We start from the raw sequence: 16803 nt of genomic DNA on the forward strand, positions 1-16803 counted from the left end.
CTCTCTTCCAATACCACCCCGTTTTTTATTTTGAGACAGAGTCTCTGTTGCCCAGGCTAGAGTGCAGTGTCACAGTCTCAGCTAGCTGCAACCTCCCCCTCCTGGGTTCAAGTGATTCTCCTGCCTCAGCCTCCGCCTGGCTGATGTTTGTATTTTTAGTAGAGATGGGGTTTCAACCATGTTGGCCGGGCAGGTCTCAAACTCCTGACCTCAGGTGATCCGCCCATGTCGGCCACCTAAAGTGTTGGGATTATAGGTGTGAGCCATTGTGCCCGGCCCAATACCCATTTTTAATCTTTACAACCTAGCCAGGCTGAGAATTTTCCAAATTTTCAAGTCCTGCTTCCCTTTTGATTGTAAATTTGATCTTTAGGCCAGGTTGAGGTGGCTCATGCCTGTAATCCTAGCACTTTGGGAGGCTGAGGCAGGCGGATCACTCCGGCTCCAGAGTTCAAGACCAGGCTGGGCAATATGGTGAAACCCTGTCTCTACAAAAAAAAAAAAAAAAAATTAGCTGGGTATGGTGGCTTATTCCTGTAGTCCCACCTATTTGGGGGCCTGAGGTGAGAGGATTCCTTGAACCCAGGAGTCTGAGGTTGCAGTGAGCTTAGATTGCGCCACTGCACTCCAGCCTGGGTGACTGAGACCCTGCTTCAAAAAACAAAACAAACAACAAAAAAATCTTTAATTCATTTCTCACATATTACTATAAGCAATTAAGAGAAGCAATATAGCATCCTCAACACTTTGCTTAGTGATTTATCCTGTCAAATATCCTAGTTTATCCCTTGAAAGTTTGCCTCACCTTACACCTCTTTTCTACATACAGGCACTAATGCCATTCATGAGGACTCTGTCCTTGTGACTTAATCACCTTCTAAAGGTCCCACTTCAGTAATATCACATTGTGGATTAAGTTTCAATATATCAATTTTGGGAGACACATTGAGACCATAGCACACAGAGATGTAATTAATAGTTCTACAGATTGAGTATACCTTATGTGAAATGCTTGGGGCAAGAAGTGTTTTGGATTTCAAATATTTTTGGATTTGGGAATTATTTGCATTATACCTACTTGTTGAGCATCCCTAACCTGAAAATCAAAAATTGAAAATCTTCCAGTGAGCATTTCCTTTGAGCATCATTGGCACTCAAAAAGTTTCAGATTCTGGAGCGTTTCTGGTTTCAGATTAGGGAAGTAATAATAAACCTTTAATACAGATGGCAATAGAGCTTTTATGGAAAAGGGAATTGCAGCCTGGGCACAGTGGCTCACGCCTATGATCCCAGCAGTTTGGAAGGCCGAGGCGAGTGGATCACTTGAGGCCAGGAGTTTGAGACCAGCCTGGCCAACATGGTGAAACTTTGTCTCTACTAAAAATACAAAAATTAGCCAGCCATGGTGGCACATGCCTGTAATCCCAATTACTTGGGAGGCTGAGGCAGGAGAATTGCTTCAACCTGGGAGGCAGAGGTTGCAGTGAGCCGAGATCGTGCCACTGCATTCCAGCCTGGGCAACAGAGCGAGACTCTCTTAAAAAAAAAAAAAGTGTATTGTGCTGGGCGCGGTGGCTCACGCCTGTAATCCCACCACTTTGGGAGGCTGAGGCGGGCGGATCATGAGGTCAGGAGATGGAGACCATCCTGGCTAACATGGTGAAACTCCATCTCTATTAAAAATACAAAAAATTACCTGGGTGTGGTGGCAGGCACCTGTGGTCTCAGCTACTCTGGAGGCTGAGGCAGGAGAATGGCGTGAACCATTCTCCATGGGAGGTGGAGCTTGCAGTGAGCTGAGATCACGCCACTACTCCAGCCTGGGCGACAGAGCGAGACTGTCTCAAAAAAAAAAAAAAAAGTGAATTGCAAACTATTAGTCCATGGAAACAGTGTAAGATTTACTTAAAGTAGCTTGCAAAAATAAAGCATTGAAGGACTGAAATTCTTGATGATATATTCTTGGTAATTGAGGTCACTCACATATTTTACACTTAAGTAATTTAAATTTAAAAGTATTCTACATGCATTTTCTCATTTTTTTTGTTGGTTTTTATTTTTTATTTTTTTTGAGATGGAGTCTCGCTCTTGTTGCCCAGGCTGGAGTGCGGTGGCGCAATCTTGGCTCACTGCAACCTCCACCTCCCAGGTTCAAGCGATTCTCTTGCCTCAGCCTCCCAAGTAGCTGGGATTATAGGTGCCCACCACCACGGCCAGCTAATTCTTGTATTTTTAGTAGAGACAGGGTTTCACCAGGTTGGCCAGGCTGGTCTCAGATGAACTCCTGAGCTCAGGTAATCTGCCTGCCTCGGCCTCCCAAAGTGTTGGGATTACAGGCGTGAGCCACCGCACCTGGCTGTATTTTCTCTTTGAACACCTGGTGAAGTAGGTTGGATATGTGCCTGTTCTTGGTAATTTAAAAAAATTAATATATTTATGATCTATATAGGATGGAATAATGTGTCATTTGTTAGCGATTTTTCCTAACTGCAATCCAAGTATCTATTCCTCTTTTCTCCCTTCCAAAACAAGAAAAGTCAAATGTAAGTATATGTGTGTGTGGAATGTTTACTTTAAAAAATAATAATTTTAGGCCCGGTGCAGTGGCTCACGCCTGTAATCCCGGCACTTTGGGAGGCTGAGGTGGGTGGATCATGAGGTCAGGAGTTTGAGACCAGCCTGGCCAAGATGGTGAAACCCCATCTCTACTAAAAATACAAAAATTAGCTGGGCGTGGTGACGGGCGGCTGTAATCCCAGCTACTCGGGAGGCTGAGGCAGGAGAGTCACTTGAACCTGGGAGGCAGAGGTTGCAGTGAGCTGAGATCACACCACTGCACTCTAGCCTGGGCGATGGAGCAAAACTCCATCTCAAAATAATAATAATAATATAATAATAATAATAATAATAATAATAATAATTTTAGCCATTGATTACTGGCCATATCAGCACTCCCTTGCCACCTACCCCTGTTTTGGTTAAGTCCAGTCAGGTGTTTCCTCTGCTAGGAAGCATAAGTCTTCTTCTATCAAAGTTGTGTATCTGAAAGGAATATATATACCAGTGTTAATACAGTGAAAATCACTACCAGAAATTTGTGTGTTTATTGGGACAAATTCTATTTCTTAATGATAAGGTGTTATTAAAAGGTGGGAACTTTATAAGATGGTTTATTGTCCTCTGACACCAGTTTAATATTCATTAATTTTACCAATATTTCATTTTGCTTATGTGCAGTGGACCTTGCTTTCGAAGAAATTAAAAATTCTATTAAGACAAGACATTGACCATAGATATTTGAATTCTTGGCATATTCAATAATTGTTCTATTGGCTTGTACAAAATGTGAAAAGAGAAAATTGGATTTGAAATTAATAAACATAATAAAAGCCTTTGAAGTGAAAAGCATTTAAAATAAAAATGCTATATTAGAAAACAATTTTACTCTAGAATTGTACTCTATTTTGGAGTAACCATTCTATTTTATTAGGAAAATGTGAAGAGTAGATGCCTTAAGGAATGGAGGAACCTCTCCCCTTATGGATTGCTCTGTCATCATCATCATTGTGATCATCATTGTGAAAATAACTACATTGTAAAGAAAGTCATAAGATAAATGACGAACGTCTTTATTTATTTTTTCATTTTTTTTGAGATGGAGTTTTGCTCTTGTTGCCCAGGCTGGAGTGTAATGGTGCGATCTTGGCTCACCACAACCTCTGCCTCCCAGGTTCAAGTGATTCTCCTGCCTCAGCCTCCCGAGTAGCTGGGACTATAGGCATGTGCCAGCATGCCTGGCTAATTTTGTATTTTTAGCAGACATGAGGTTTCTCCATGTTGGTCAGGCTGGTCTCAAACTCCCGACCTCAGGTGATCCGCCTGCCTTGGCCTCCCCAAAGTGCTGGGATTATAGGCGTGAGCCACCGCGCCTGGCTGAACGTCTTCCTTTTAACCACATGACCCAAAATTGTTAACATTTTGACATATTTAGTCATTTTTTTGTGTGCATGTGTAAGCACACATCATTACCCTCAAATAAAAATGTGTTCCCCTTTCATTTCACATTGTAAATGGTTATTACACTAGAAAGGAACAAAACTTGCTCCTGTTTTCTCTCTACTACACTCTCACACAACACTTTTGACACCACAAGTGTGGAGTTTTTTTCCCACACCAGCCAATTCTCCAATTCTCTGGTTACCACATGGGTGTCCTACAATTCAATTATGACACTACTTGGAGTTAGTGCAGACTCCAGAGGTTAAGAGCTCAGTCACACAAGACTGCTCTCCACTTCAGATACCAGTGACATGTAGCAGGTCCTCAGATTATCCACACTTCTGTCCGACTTGGCTACAAATTGGGAGTTCCCACGACCCCTCCTCAGGTTTGATAATTTGCTATGATGGCACACGGAACTCAGGGAAACACTTGGCTTGACTGGTTTATTACAAAGGATATAGATGAACAGTCAGATGAAAAGGTAGATAGAACAAGGATCTTTTTTCTCTGTGGAGTTGGGGTGTGCCACCCTCCTGGTTCATAAATGTGTTCACCGACCCACAAACTCCCTGAACCCCACAGTTGAGGGATTTTTATGGACGCTTCATCTTGCAGGCAAGGGAAATTATTAACTCAGCCTGTAGCCCCTCTCTCCTCACTGGAAGATGGTTGGGTAGGGCTGAAAGATCCAAACTTGTAATCAGAGCTTGGTCTTTCTGGTGAACAGCTCCCATCTAGGTACCTAACAAAAGTCACCTCATTAGAACAAAAGCTACTCCTATCACCCTGGAAATTCCAAGGGATTTAGGAGGTCTGTGTTAGGAACTGAGGTCAGAGACCAAATATTTGAACCAAAGATGCTCCCAGCACCAAATATTTGAACAAAAGATGCTCCTAGCACCTATCACTTAGGAAAGAAGTTTTTTTAGGAGCTCTGTACCAGGAACTATAGATGAAGACAAAAGAAATATGTATTTCTTTCACAGTGTCACAGACAATTATTTAGTCTTGGCTGGGCACGGTGGCTCACGCCTGTAATCCCAGCACTTTGGGAGGCTGAGGCAGGTGGATAACGAGGTCAGGAGATTGAGACCATCCTGGCTAACACGGTGAAACCCCGACTCTACTAAATATACAAAAAATTAGCCGGGCGCAGTGGCGGGCGCCTGTATTCCCAGCTATTCGGGAGGCTGAGGCAGGAGAATGGTGTGAACCCAGGGGGCAGAGCTTGCAGTGAGCCGAGATCACACCACTGCATTCCAGCCTGGATGACAGAGCGAGACTCTGTCTCAAAAAAAAAAAATTATTTAGTCTTTATTATCATTTTCTATAAGTTTATTATGGAAAATTTTAAACTTTGATAAAAGTAGAGAGGATAGTGTCATCCCTGTCACCCAGCTTCAACAATGATTGATATTTTCCCAGTCTTATTTTGTCTGTCCTCCTATTTTAGTTCTATTTTGCTGAAATATTTTAAACATATCCTGGACATTAGTTACCATGACTTTGAATTATTTCATAGTCATTTTTCAATGGATTTACTTAATCATTCTTCTGTTGTTAGACATGTTAACCTACAAGGAGGAAGCTGAGGCAAAATTAATATATATAGAGAGTCAGCCAGGCATAGTGGCCATGTAATCCCAACACTTATAGAGGCCGAGATGAGAGGATCACTTGAGGGCAGGAGTTCGAGACCAGCCTGAGGATCATAACAAAATCTCATCTCTACAAAAACAAAAGAAAAGTAGAGAGTTTATTTGGGCCAGACTTGAGGATTGCAACTCAGGAGCATAGATTCAAGTTGCCCTGAATATATCCTCTGATTAGCGGTAGTGGATTTTTAAAGGTAAAACAGGGGGACAGGGAGTGAAAGTGTGTCAGTAATTCTCATTGGCTTACAGAAATAACATTGATTCAGTTATACATTGTTAAGCTGTAGGGTGATAGTTACAGTGTCCAATGTGACATTATTAGGTTAATTTATAGCTACTTACGGCAATAGCAGGCAGTTTCAGGAGATGAGCACATAGCTCAAAGTGGGGAGTAGGCTGACTGCTGTCTCATTTTAATACCTCTCTGGGCCTGATATTAAAAGGGTTTGCATTCTTCAGATAATAAATAGTTCTTTTTTTTTTCCCATTTCACATTGTTTCTAATTTCTTGTTAAAGATGAACTTTTTCTATATATTTAGGTGTTTCTGATGATATTCTTCAGCCATATCCTGAAGTTGTCATGACTAAAAGATATGAACCATTAAAATAAACTTTTTGTAATTATAAATGCAGTACATTTTCATTATGGATGTTTTGGGAAATAAATTTTAAAAACTAAGAAGAAAATAATAATTACCTCAGATTGTTTTCCAAAGAGACCCAACATCCCTTCTACCCACATTTTTGTAGTTTGCTTCTTACTGGGGTTGAAGGGGGTTTCTCAGTGACTGCCTGGAGAAGAGCAAGCCTACTTGCAGCCCACCTTATTGTTAAACTAGCAGATTAGAAAATAGCTGCATGCTAAGCACTTAACTAGGAAGTAACATCTAAGACACAGTGTCCCGTTGAGTGCCCTAATAATTCTACAGTCCTTCAATATCATCCTACCCTAAACTCTAAAGAGAACTATCAGTATTCCTGAATTCCATCCTATTGCTACCTCTGCAGAATTTGTTCCCCCTGAATTTTGAGTTAGTGTGAGTCTACTGGTTTGTTTCAAAAGATGTGTTGTGAGAAACAGTCTTGAGAAAATTGCTTCTGTTTACCATCCAGTGATTCACAGGAGAAATTGTTGTCCTTTTACTGAGTTGAAGAAAGAAGACTTGATGAGGAAACTGGAAATGCAAGTGGTAGAAACTTAATCATATTGTGCCTGGGGGCTATTTGGTGATTCATAGAAAATAAATTATTTCTGTGGGAAATAATTAGTCAGCTTGAGCACTGTTTAACAGATTTCTGGAGCCAACCCAATTTTATTTGATCCTACCTGTTACGAACTGGTAAATAAAAATAAGTGTGACAGATTTGATACAACTTACTTAGGAAACACAGAAGTGAAATCAATGAAACATTGATATAATTTGAAATAATTTTAAATACTTGAATTTTCCTTCTCTTTCAGTTCCAGGAATGGATGGAGGTGCTTTAACTGATACAAGTCTCACAGATTCCTATTTTAGCACCAGCTTTATTGGAGTCAATGGATTTGGAAGCCCTGTAGACACAAAATATCCCCTGATGCAGGTATCCTTAGTATAAATTTATATTGCACTATGAATTTATTCTAGGGCCAGAGGACATATAGTCTTCATTTATTCCTACATTTGTTGAGTGGGAGGTGAGATTTTAGGAGGCAGTGAGATGGGTGAAATGTAGGTAAACTATCTCCCATGGGGTTGGAGTTAATGAGAGCTTTCGTAAGTGGGGGTTTGGTAGGGTTAGGGGCAAGAGTGACGGGAGTATGTAGAGGGTAGTTAGAGACTAATTTCACTTGTGTGTTTTGTATGTATGTTAGTTAAACTTGGTAGTGATAGCAATTTTAAAATTATGTTTTGAGCAGATTATACATGTATTATGAAAGTTAAGTTACAAAAGGGCCTCCCTCCTGTCACTACTCATCACTTTTCCAGTTAACCTTCCTAGAGGTAGCTACCATTACTGGTTTCAAGTTTCCTGTGTGTCCTCTCAGGAATATTCTTTGGATATAGAAGCATAGTGCTAGCTTTATTTTGTTTAATGCTTAAAATGTTAAATTTAAAGTCATAGTACTTGGGGCATTTTACATTAAAAATGTCTTGGAATTTTTTTTAACCCCACTGTTCTTTTTGGCTCTTTTTTTCACCTTTATCTTATGACTGCATGCAATGCTTAGGAGATTTGTGTTTAGGTTAGTTTTTGTTGATTATATTGCACAATTTTGTAGAATTGGAATAAAATTGGAAAGTATTCTAGTGTTTTTAATTGGAAAACTGCCGTAATAATAGTAAAGGCAATGTATTGTCCTTTCTAGTTTCTGTGATGTACTACTGGATGGTTTTCTCCATTATTACAATGGGATATTTAAACACAAGAGAAATTCATCTTTACATTTCTCTCCCTCTCTCTCTCTGGAGACAGGGTCTCGCTGTGTCACCCAGGCTGAAGTGCAGTGGCGCAATCGTGGCCCACTGCAGCTTCAACCTTCTAGGCACAAGTGATACTCCTCTCTTGCCTCAGCCTCCTGAGTGGATAGGACTACAGGTGTGTGCCACCGTGCCTGGCTAATAATTTTAGCAGAGATGAGGTCTGTGTTGCCCAAGTGATCCTCCTGCCGTGGCCTCCCAAAGGAGGTATTACACGTTGGGATTACAGGCATGAGCCACCACTCCTGGCCTGGTGTTTATACTTCAAGTTGGACTGATTTTAAGGGTCTGTATGAAACCAATGCTTTTTTGAATTATTTTAACCTTTACTTATTTCGTGTAGATATGCACTCTAAGGGTTGTTTATAAAGAAACATGCACAGCCATATATAGAAATGGTTATGTTTTATGAACAATATAACTAGTTTAATGTATAGTTATACCTTCTTTTAACTGCCTGTGAGCCACAATTTCAGCTACTTTTTAATATATATTTTTGTATTAAAATTACCTGAGGAACTTAGCTTTTTTCTTCTCTTTTAAAATTATGCAGACATTAAATAAGAAGTTGAGTAAACAGATTCAGGACTCTAGAATTAAAGCCAGAGCTAGAAATTCCTAACTTATAATTTTTAAGGCATTGAGTTAGATGTTATATATGAGACAAGGATTTGTGGGCATGGGATGAGGGGCCTTACAGGATGGAGAGACCATACAGGCTATGGAGTGAGTCTAGAAAGCATAGAACGTGTTTAGAGAACAGAAAATACCTAATTTTGTAAGCTCTATAAGGTGTATGAATGGTAGTACAAATTGAGAAAGGGTATTAGAGCATTTACCCATTTTATTCATAGTCAACGGATACCCTCTTCAGTGGATACTGGAATTTATGTTTTACAGACAAGGAAACTTAGTTATGTGTTTTGCCCAGCCTAATAAGTTATGGAAGCACAATTCAAAATAGGTCTGTAGCTTTGGCTTTAGATACCTGGGTAGTGAGTAAAATTTTCATTTCATGTGGTGGTTTTTGCATAGTTGCAATCCAAGCAGTAATATTTACAGGAAGATTAGATTGTCAGTAATGTGAACAGTAGATTGGAGGGGAAGAAGCAAAGAGAGCCAGTCTTAATTGGTTGGATACTTTTATTTCTGTATTCCTCAGTGATGTTATAAATAAATATTTTGTTTTTCAGAGAATGACTAATAGTAGCAGCTCCCCAAGCCTTCTAAATGACAGTGCCAAACCATATTCAGGCCATGGTAAGACCTGATCCCTTTTGCTTGTGTGTGTCTGTGTATATATTTCTTACTCTAAAAGTAATATACAACCATTGTAGAAATTTTGAAATTGTGAACGGGTATAAAGAAGAAAATGAAAATTATTATCTTCCCACTCAGATCTAACTATTGAGATTCAGATTCCAGGCCAGGCGTGGTGGCTCATGCCTGTAATCCCAGCACTTTGGGAGGCTCAGGTGGGAGGATTGACTGAGCCCAGGAGTTTGAAACCAACCTGGGCAATATAGCAAGACCATGTCTCTATTATCAAAAAAAAGAAAAGTGTATAAGTTATATAAAAAAAATTTGTCATGCTGTTAGTTATTTAATATTAAATAACTGTTAGTTATTTAATATTAAATTCATGTCAATTTTAATGAAGGTAAGTCTGAAAAACCAGGAAGAAGAAGGCAGAGAAATGAAGCAGCAGTCTATATGTACTGCATTGTGAAGAGATTTAAGGTTCCTTTACTTAAGAGCATTTAATATATTTTTTAGGATTTAGCAGAACATGTAATGAGATTAATAAATAAAAAATTAAAGCTCAGAAATGAAGATAAATATTTAAGTATATCTCACGTATGCCTTTTCAGAGACTCTTCTCATTTGTAAAGTGAGAAATAATTAAGATATGTAATTTTATTTGTAACTTCTTTCTACAGAGTAGTGGAATTTTGAACCTACAAAATCTTTGGATTTCATGTTTGAAATAAATACATTTTGAAAAATTTATTATTTCTGTCTTTAACAACTTAATATTTTACTTTATCTTTTTAGTAATAATATCAAATATCTGGTGATAGACTTTAAAATATGGAATAGTTTGTAGAGTAAATGGTTTTAAAGCCTTGCTGATACGTTGAAATCCAAGACAGGATCTCTCAGAGTCCATGGGTGACACTGCCCCCACCACTCACCCTCCTTTTTATCCTTCCCAAGATTTGCTCTCAAGATTATAAACCTTTATTTACTTTAGGTCAACTTACTGCCTTCATAAACACACTCACAATAGTATGGTTAAGAGGTTTTTTTCTCTGTTTGATTTTTCTTTGGGTTCTAGTCAAATAGGTCTATCCTGATCCATATAGCTTTTGAATATTTGAGCAAATTGGTTCACCAGTTGGTGTTTTATTTGCTCAGAACATATTTGAACATAACTGTGTGTTAGGTACTAAGTTTAATTGTGTCATTTTATTTTTATTTTATAGGCATTGTCAAGTTAAACAGTTATTAGTTTTGTGGGTTACCCAAGTTTTATGTGTGGAAACTTATGTAACTTACCTTTCAGATCCTCTAACATCACCTGCTTCATCTTTGTTTAATGACTTTGGTGCCCTCAACATCTCTCAGAGACGAAAGGTAAGTGAAATTGAAACTTGAATTAAACTAAATGGAATTTAGAAGTGATGTTGGCATTGTTACCTGTATAGTGTCAATGTTTTTGTAAGTGGAGGGAGAGCTTTTTATGGGCTTTAGTGTTTTTCCTGCCTTTTGTTTATCCTTTATCTTTTTGTATGTGGAAATTTATTTGATCTCTGCATGGAATAGAGATTTTGTGTGAAAGGATGAAATCCTGCTTATTTTTGTTCAGTTTATTTATCTCAATGTATTCTTTTCTTAAGATAACATCTAATTTAATGTTATTGTTGCTGTTAATGTGACCCATTGTAAGCATATTAATCATGTTTAAACTTTATTTTTTGATGGCTTTATCTAAATTTCAAAAATTCTTCCCTAATTTACTCCTCATTACAAGGCAAACTTAAAATTTTCAACATTTCACAATTGGCCCAACAATTTAAAAAGTTGAAAATCTCTTCACATTAGAAATTTAATTTTATTTGGAATTTAGAGTGATAGACCACGTATGGATTTTTGAAGTATTTTATAAGGACTGATGTTGTGACAAGTTGAATAGTTTGATGCCTTTGAGTCTTAATGAGAATCTTGTTAATTCTAATAATTATCTAGAGAAGATAGTCTTTTTTGGTTAGAATCAGTAGCAGCTAAAGATGTTAAAGAGGTTGTAAATCTTGGTGGAAGTTATTATAAAGTTATAACATTGTTTCCTAAGTAATGGAAGAAAGACCCAAAATTTAGTGAGAGTAATAAATATAAAATTAACTAAAGCTCAGAAATAAAGATAAAATATTTCAATATATCTCATGAATATTAATTTTAGAATAACTGATATGAACTTAAGATACTTTTAAGAAGGATCTGATCAGCAGGTAGTATAAAATGAAATTCAAGAAGACTGGTGGTGATGGCTTCACGGTGTATAGTTATCCCCAAACTCATTGAGTTGAATACATTAAATATGTATAGCGTTTTACATGTCAACCAGACCTCAATAAAGTGGTTTTAAAAATTCAGAAAGACTAGATTTTCTCAAGAGAAAAAAAAGTTATGAGGACTGATATAAATTATATTAAAACCTCATGTACCTAATGTTATTTCCATTTTGAGACATGGATGAGAACGAGAAGGTAATTACAAAATGCTTTTTAGCAACTAGAATTGATAGACTAAAATCTGTGGGTTTAATTTAATGGATTTCCTTATAGGCTCTTATCATGGATAAATTTACTCCTGCTTTACATACTTTTCTTGTAAACTGGAATACTTGGTTTCTAAATCTGTATATTAGCAGTGTAATAATAGAGTTGGACAGAAACAGACCCAGGACAATAGACAAAGCCTAACAATGTGGAAGCAAGCAGTAAAATGCTGAAAAGCAAATACAACCTGGAAATCAAGCCATCTGGAGCTTTTTACGGGAAAACAGAAAGTCTAAATTTTCTTAGGTATTTCCCTAATGACTTTTTCTCATTTATAAAATAATCAGTTAACTTGGCTGGGCAAGGTGGCTCAGGCCTATAATGCCAACACTTTGGGAGGCCAAGGCGGGAGAATTGCATGAGCCCAGAAGTTTGAGACCAGTATGTATAACATACCAAGACCCCATCTCTTATAAAAATAAAAAAAATTAGTCAGATGTGGTGGTACACACCTGTAGTCGCAGCTGAGGTGGGAGAGTCGTTTGAGCCTGGGTGGTTGAGGCTGCAGTGACCCAAGATCATGCCACTGCACTCCAGTCTGGACAACAGAGTGAGACTCTGTCTCAGACAAAAAAAAAAAAATCAGTTAACTAGCATTTCAGACGTATGAGTAGAAGGTAAAACTAGAATGACAAATTAATATTTAAAAGTATTTCTAATATAAGCGGTTAGTGGGATGTGTCTTAAAGTAGAAATATATGATTTAGAGCTCCTGACATTTACTTTTGAGAAAATACTAAAAATTATTAGAAATTGAGAATATATAGTACCTATTCTTTTTATAATTTATTTTAATACAATAAAATGTTACTAGAAATGTTACTAGAAATTTGAAAATAATGTTACTAGAAATGTGACCTAAATATTTGGAGAGATATTAGAATATATCCAATGGAAGCAGACTAATATAGAAAAATGAGCACCCTACTGTGATATTTGAGGCCCTGGATCTCCCATTTTGTGACCTATGGCTAACTTTCTAGGCTGTAATCATCCCATCTGTGAAATGAAGAGCATGACTTCATCATTACCATAGTTGCTGTGGTGTCTTTCATCTCTAAAACTTAATGTCTGTCTAAATTGAAAGCATCCATATGTCAGTTTCTACCTAGAAATTTGTGGTTCATATATTCATATAGCTTGAAGGACCATATTTTCTTGCCATTTATATTTAAAATGATGTGTAATCTAGGGACACAGAGAGTTTTTCCAGTAGTGAGCAATATAATTAGAATCTATGTGGGTACAGGTTGCATATATTTTAAAATTGTTAATGGTTGAGTTGAGAAGATTTCAAATCTCAAAATCTCTTTATATTAGAAATACTCTTGGCATAGGAGTATGGCATATTACACATAGTGAATTAAAGGCATATGAAAAAATATCTGTTTAACGAAGTAATTTTAGTGGAAGTAACTCAAAATTATATGAATATTATAATTCCAAATTGATCTCAGCAGGCTAGCATGATTACTTAGTGGTATTTTGTTTTACAATGATGTAGAACAAATAGTTAGACCATGCTTACCACTATTTCATAGCTAGTGAGGTAAATTATTTTCTGAAAATCTCAGTTGGGCCAGTCTCTGAACCAGATATGCTAACTTTTGCCTGTGGGATTATGTGATTTACTGGGGTCAGAATAGTCAGGTATTTTTATAGTAGGCAGTTTTACTATATGCTGTGTGGACAAATTGAAAATGAAGGACTGAATTTGTTTTTTCCCTTAAATCTAATTGGAGATGCAATACATGAACCTACAAGAGAACATTTACTCAGCAGCATATTAATTAGTGCCAATTTAAATATTTGATGATTGCTAGGTAGCAAAAAATTCTCTAGATCCTGAAGAATTTATGGAGAAAAGATGTTTTGAATTGGGTTTTTTGTGGATGAGGAATGTATAGAGGCAAAGATACCTAGGCAAAAGGTATGCTTGCTTACAGGTGATAGAGGTAGGAGCTTTAGTAAACTCTAATTCTTCTTCATTCTGAGAATCATAGATAAACCAAGAAAATATGGCTGAGGGCCCTTAGTATCTTTAGGAACTTCAAGGAAAATGTGGGATGTGAAAAATAGTACAATCTGTTACGATGGCTCATGTCTGTAATCCCGGCACTTTGGGAGGCTGAGGCTCAAGAATCACTTGAGGTCAGGAGTTCGAGACTAGCCTGGGCAATGTAGTGAGACCTGGTCTCTACTAAAAGCCAAAAACGTTAGCCAGGCGTGGTGGTGAATGCCTGTAGTTGCAGCTACTCGGGAGGATGAGAGGTGGGAGGATGACTTGAGCCCAGGAGGTGGAGGCTGCAGTGAGCCGTGATCACTCTAATGCACTGTGTGACAGAGCAAAACCCTGTCTCAAAAAAAAAAAAGCCCAAAACAAAACAAAGTACAGAAAGGTCACAGCCTTATATCTGGGCTGTATAATTGTTGTTAACTATGTGAGAAACTTCCTCAAGAGTTGTGTGGTGAGAATGTACGCCTTAGGGCAGTACTACTCATAATGTGTCATGGGACCAGTGCTAGTCTCTGAATTGTCTGTTAGGAGATAAACACTGAAAATAAATGTCTAGAGACTTCTATAACAATTTGATAATATTGTGACATTCAAATAAGGAATCATTTTTCTAGTAATTTATCTTTATTTTACAAAATTGTAGGACCATGATTTATAGGAGATTTTTTAAAAAGTAATCTTTTTTGATGTTTGAGAAGCACTGATTTTGTTTTATTTGTCACATTAGGAATGCCTAATTTTATAGAGAGAAAAAGTAACCATTATTTGAGGTTTGTTAAAAGTAGGAGTTAATATACAAGAGATTATTACATGAGTAAACCTTAATAGCAAGATAGATAAAATTAAATTTGACCACTGTTATGAAAAGAAGTAGTTTTGAGAGTCACTGTGAATCACAAATGTGATCTAGACAAGCATTAAAATTTCCGATGAGAAATTATTTGGGAACAAAATATCTTTACAACAGAGTTAGATATTGGAATACAGATATTCATAAATGAAGTGATTCAGTGCTATGATATCTTGCTGATGATTCTTGCTAAGATAGAAGTTTTTATGTAGGGCAACCATGTATGATTGAGGCAAATCCTAAGCAAAATGAGAAATCTTTCAAATTGGTGTCTAGCATGCTTGGCTTTCTCCTTTTATATCTTTCTGGGCTATTGCCCTCCTTCACCTTTTTTTATTCACCTAGTCACATTTTTATTCAGCTTCCCCCTACTTCTTCCATTTATTAAAGCAAAAAAGGGTCGGATACCCGTCGTTTATATTTCTTTGGTTTACTTTAGTATGTTTCAGTCAATATGTGGTTTTACGTAGATATTTGTATTATATTTTTCATACTGAGATAACAGATTTTAACTTCTGTACATTTTTTTAAGTTTTAATAACAAGTTAAATTCTTTGGGGTTAGGAGGCAAAGATTTCCGAAGTATCATGTTTATTTCTTCTGTTCTTGCTTTTAAAGCTTTTTGTTAGGACTAGGGAAGTGGGACCGAAGGGAGCTGGCTGGTTCATCTGCTGATAGCTTATTTTTGAGGAGATATGGTTGCTGGAGGTGCAGTTCTGGATTATTCTGCTTGAGAGAAAAATTCACCAGCAGTACTTTTCTCTGCTTTCTTCTTTGTTTGAACCTAGCTTGGGTCTCCCTTTTGCACTGTTGTTTATCTTAAGAGCACCCATCTCTCTCTGTTACAAAACTTACTGATGATAAATATTTTATGTTTTCTGATTAACGTGACATTGAAAAGTTTTCTTATAGCATTTCTATTCTAAAGTCTTTAAAAAATGATTTTTACATTATTTCTATTCTAGGCAAGAAAATGTGGAATAATAAAGACTAGAGCATATTTACTGTAGAGTTCTTTTATGGAGAAAGATAAAGTAAATTTGGAGAAATTAATCTGATATAGCATAGACAATTTGGAATGTAAACCTTAATCCTTCTGATGGTTAGGCTATGCCTTTTTTGCGTATTGAATCAAGTATTGATGTCAGAAAAAATAAAGAAAAGGAGAAAATGGAGAAGACATTGAAAAATAACTAAATTTTAAAGGAGATTGTAATCTAAATTTAATCTGTAAAACTATTGTTTTTAGGTTCTTTATGTATGTTCTCAAAGAAATAATGTTTTACTTGGTATTTAGATTTCTAATAAGCCACATCATTGTCTTTTACCCATTGAGTATTGTTCAGTAATGTTTCTGGAAAATTGTGGCAAGAATTCCAAATTAATGCCCTCAGAGCTGTTATGCTCTGAAATCACTAAACATTCATTCACCTCCGCTTGTCAAGATGGAGGAGGGAATGTGTGCCATCTCAGCCTAAGCCAAGTTTAGGAGAGCTTTTAGGCTTAGAGATATGTTTTCCTATGGAAACTGACACAGTTATTGGAGTCCAAGTTCGGGGTATGGGGAAGGCACCCATGTGTGGTTCCTGTTTATAGCTTGCTCAGAGCCTCTTGGAGAATTTTAATTTCTCAAAGAACAAACAGCAGGAATGATAGTAACACGTCAGTATTGGATAGTGGTTAAGGCTTTAGGGTTTAGAGTTAGATGCGAGGCAGTCAGGATTGAATTATGTTGCTTCACTGATTATCTTTGTGTCTTCAACTTAGTAAACCTTTTTGTTTCTTCATTTGCAAAATGAGAATGTGGTACCTAGTAAGTAAGGTTGTTTTGAGGACTAAATGGGACATGTTGCCTGGCACAGAAGTGGTGACTATTACTGGTAGTAGGTAATAAATGGTGTTGGTCAAATTTCGAACTTTGTTGTTAATTGTTAACTGTTGTTAAATAAGTATCTCTGGCTACTCATTCTGGATCAG

General features: G+C 37.1%; 1 protein-coding gene across 6 annotated transcripts in view; it reads left to right on the forward strand.

Moving 5' to 3' along the window:
• The window catches only part of PAN3 (poly(A) specific ribonuclease subunit PAN3), a 163955-nt gene that overhangs the window by 33495 nt on the left and 113657 nt on the right, over positions 1-16803 (forward strand). For all 6 annotated transcript variants that reach the window (XM_055244578.2, XM_055244581.2, XM_055244579.2 and 3 more), the window contains exons 2-4: positions 7121-7242; positions 9314-9380; positions 10687-10757. In XM_055244578.2, the coding sequence (XP_055100553.1) occupies positions 7121-7242; positions 9314-9380; positions 10687-10757 (260 nt within the window). The remainder of the gene's footprint in view (positions 1-7120; positions 7243-9313; positions 9381-10686; positions 10758-16803) is intronic.

This window comes from Symphalangus syndactylus, chromosome 15 (genome assembly GCF_028878055.3).
Source record: "Symphalangus syndactylus isolate Jambi chromosome 15, NHGRI_mSymSyn1-v2.1_pri, whole genome shotgun sequence".
NCBI lineage: Eukaryota > Metazoa > Chordata > Mammalia > Primates > Hylobatidae > Symphalangus > Symphalangus syndactylus.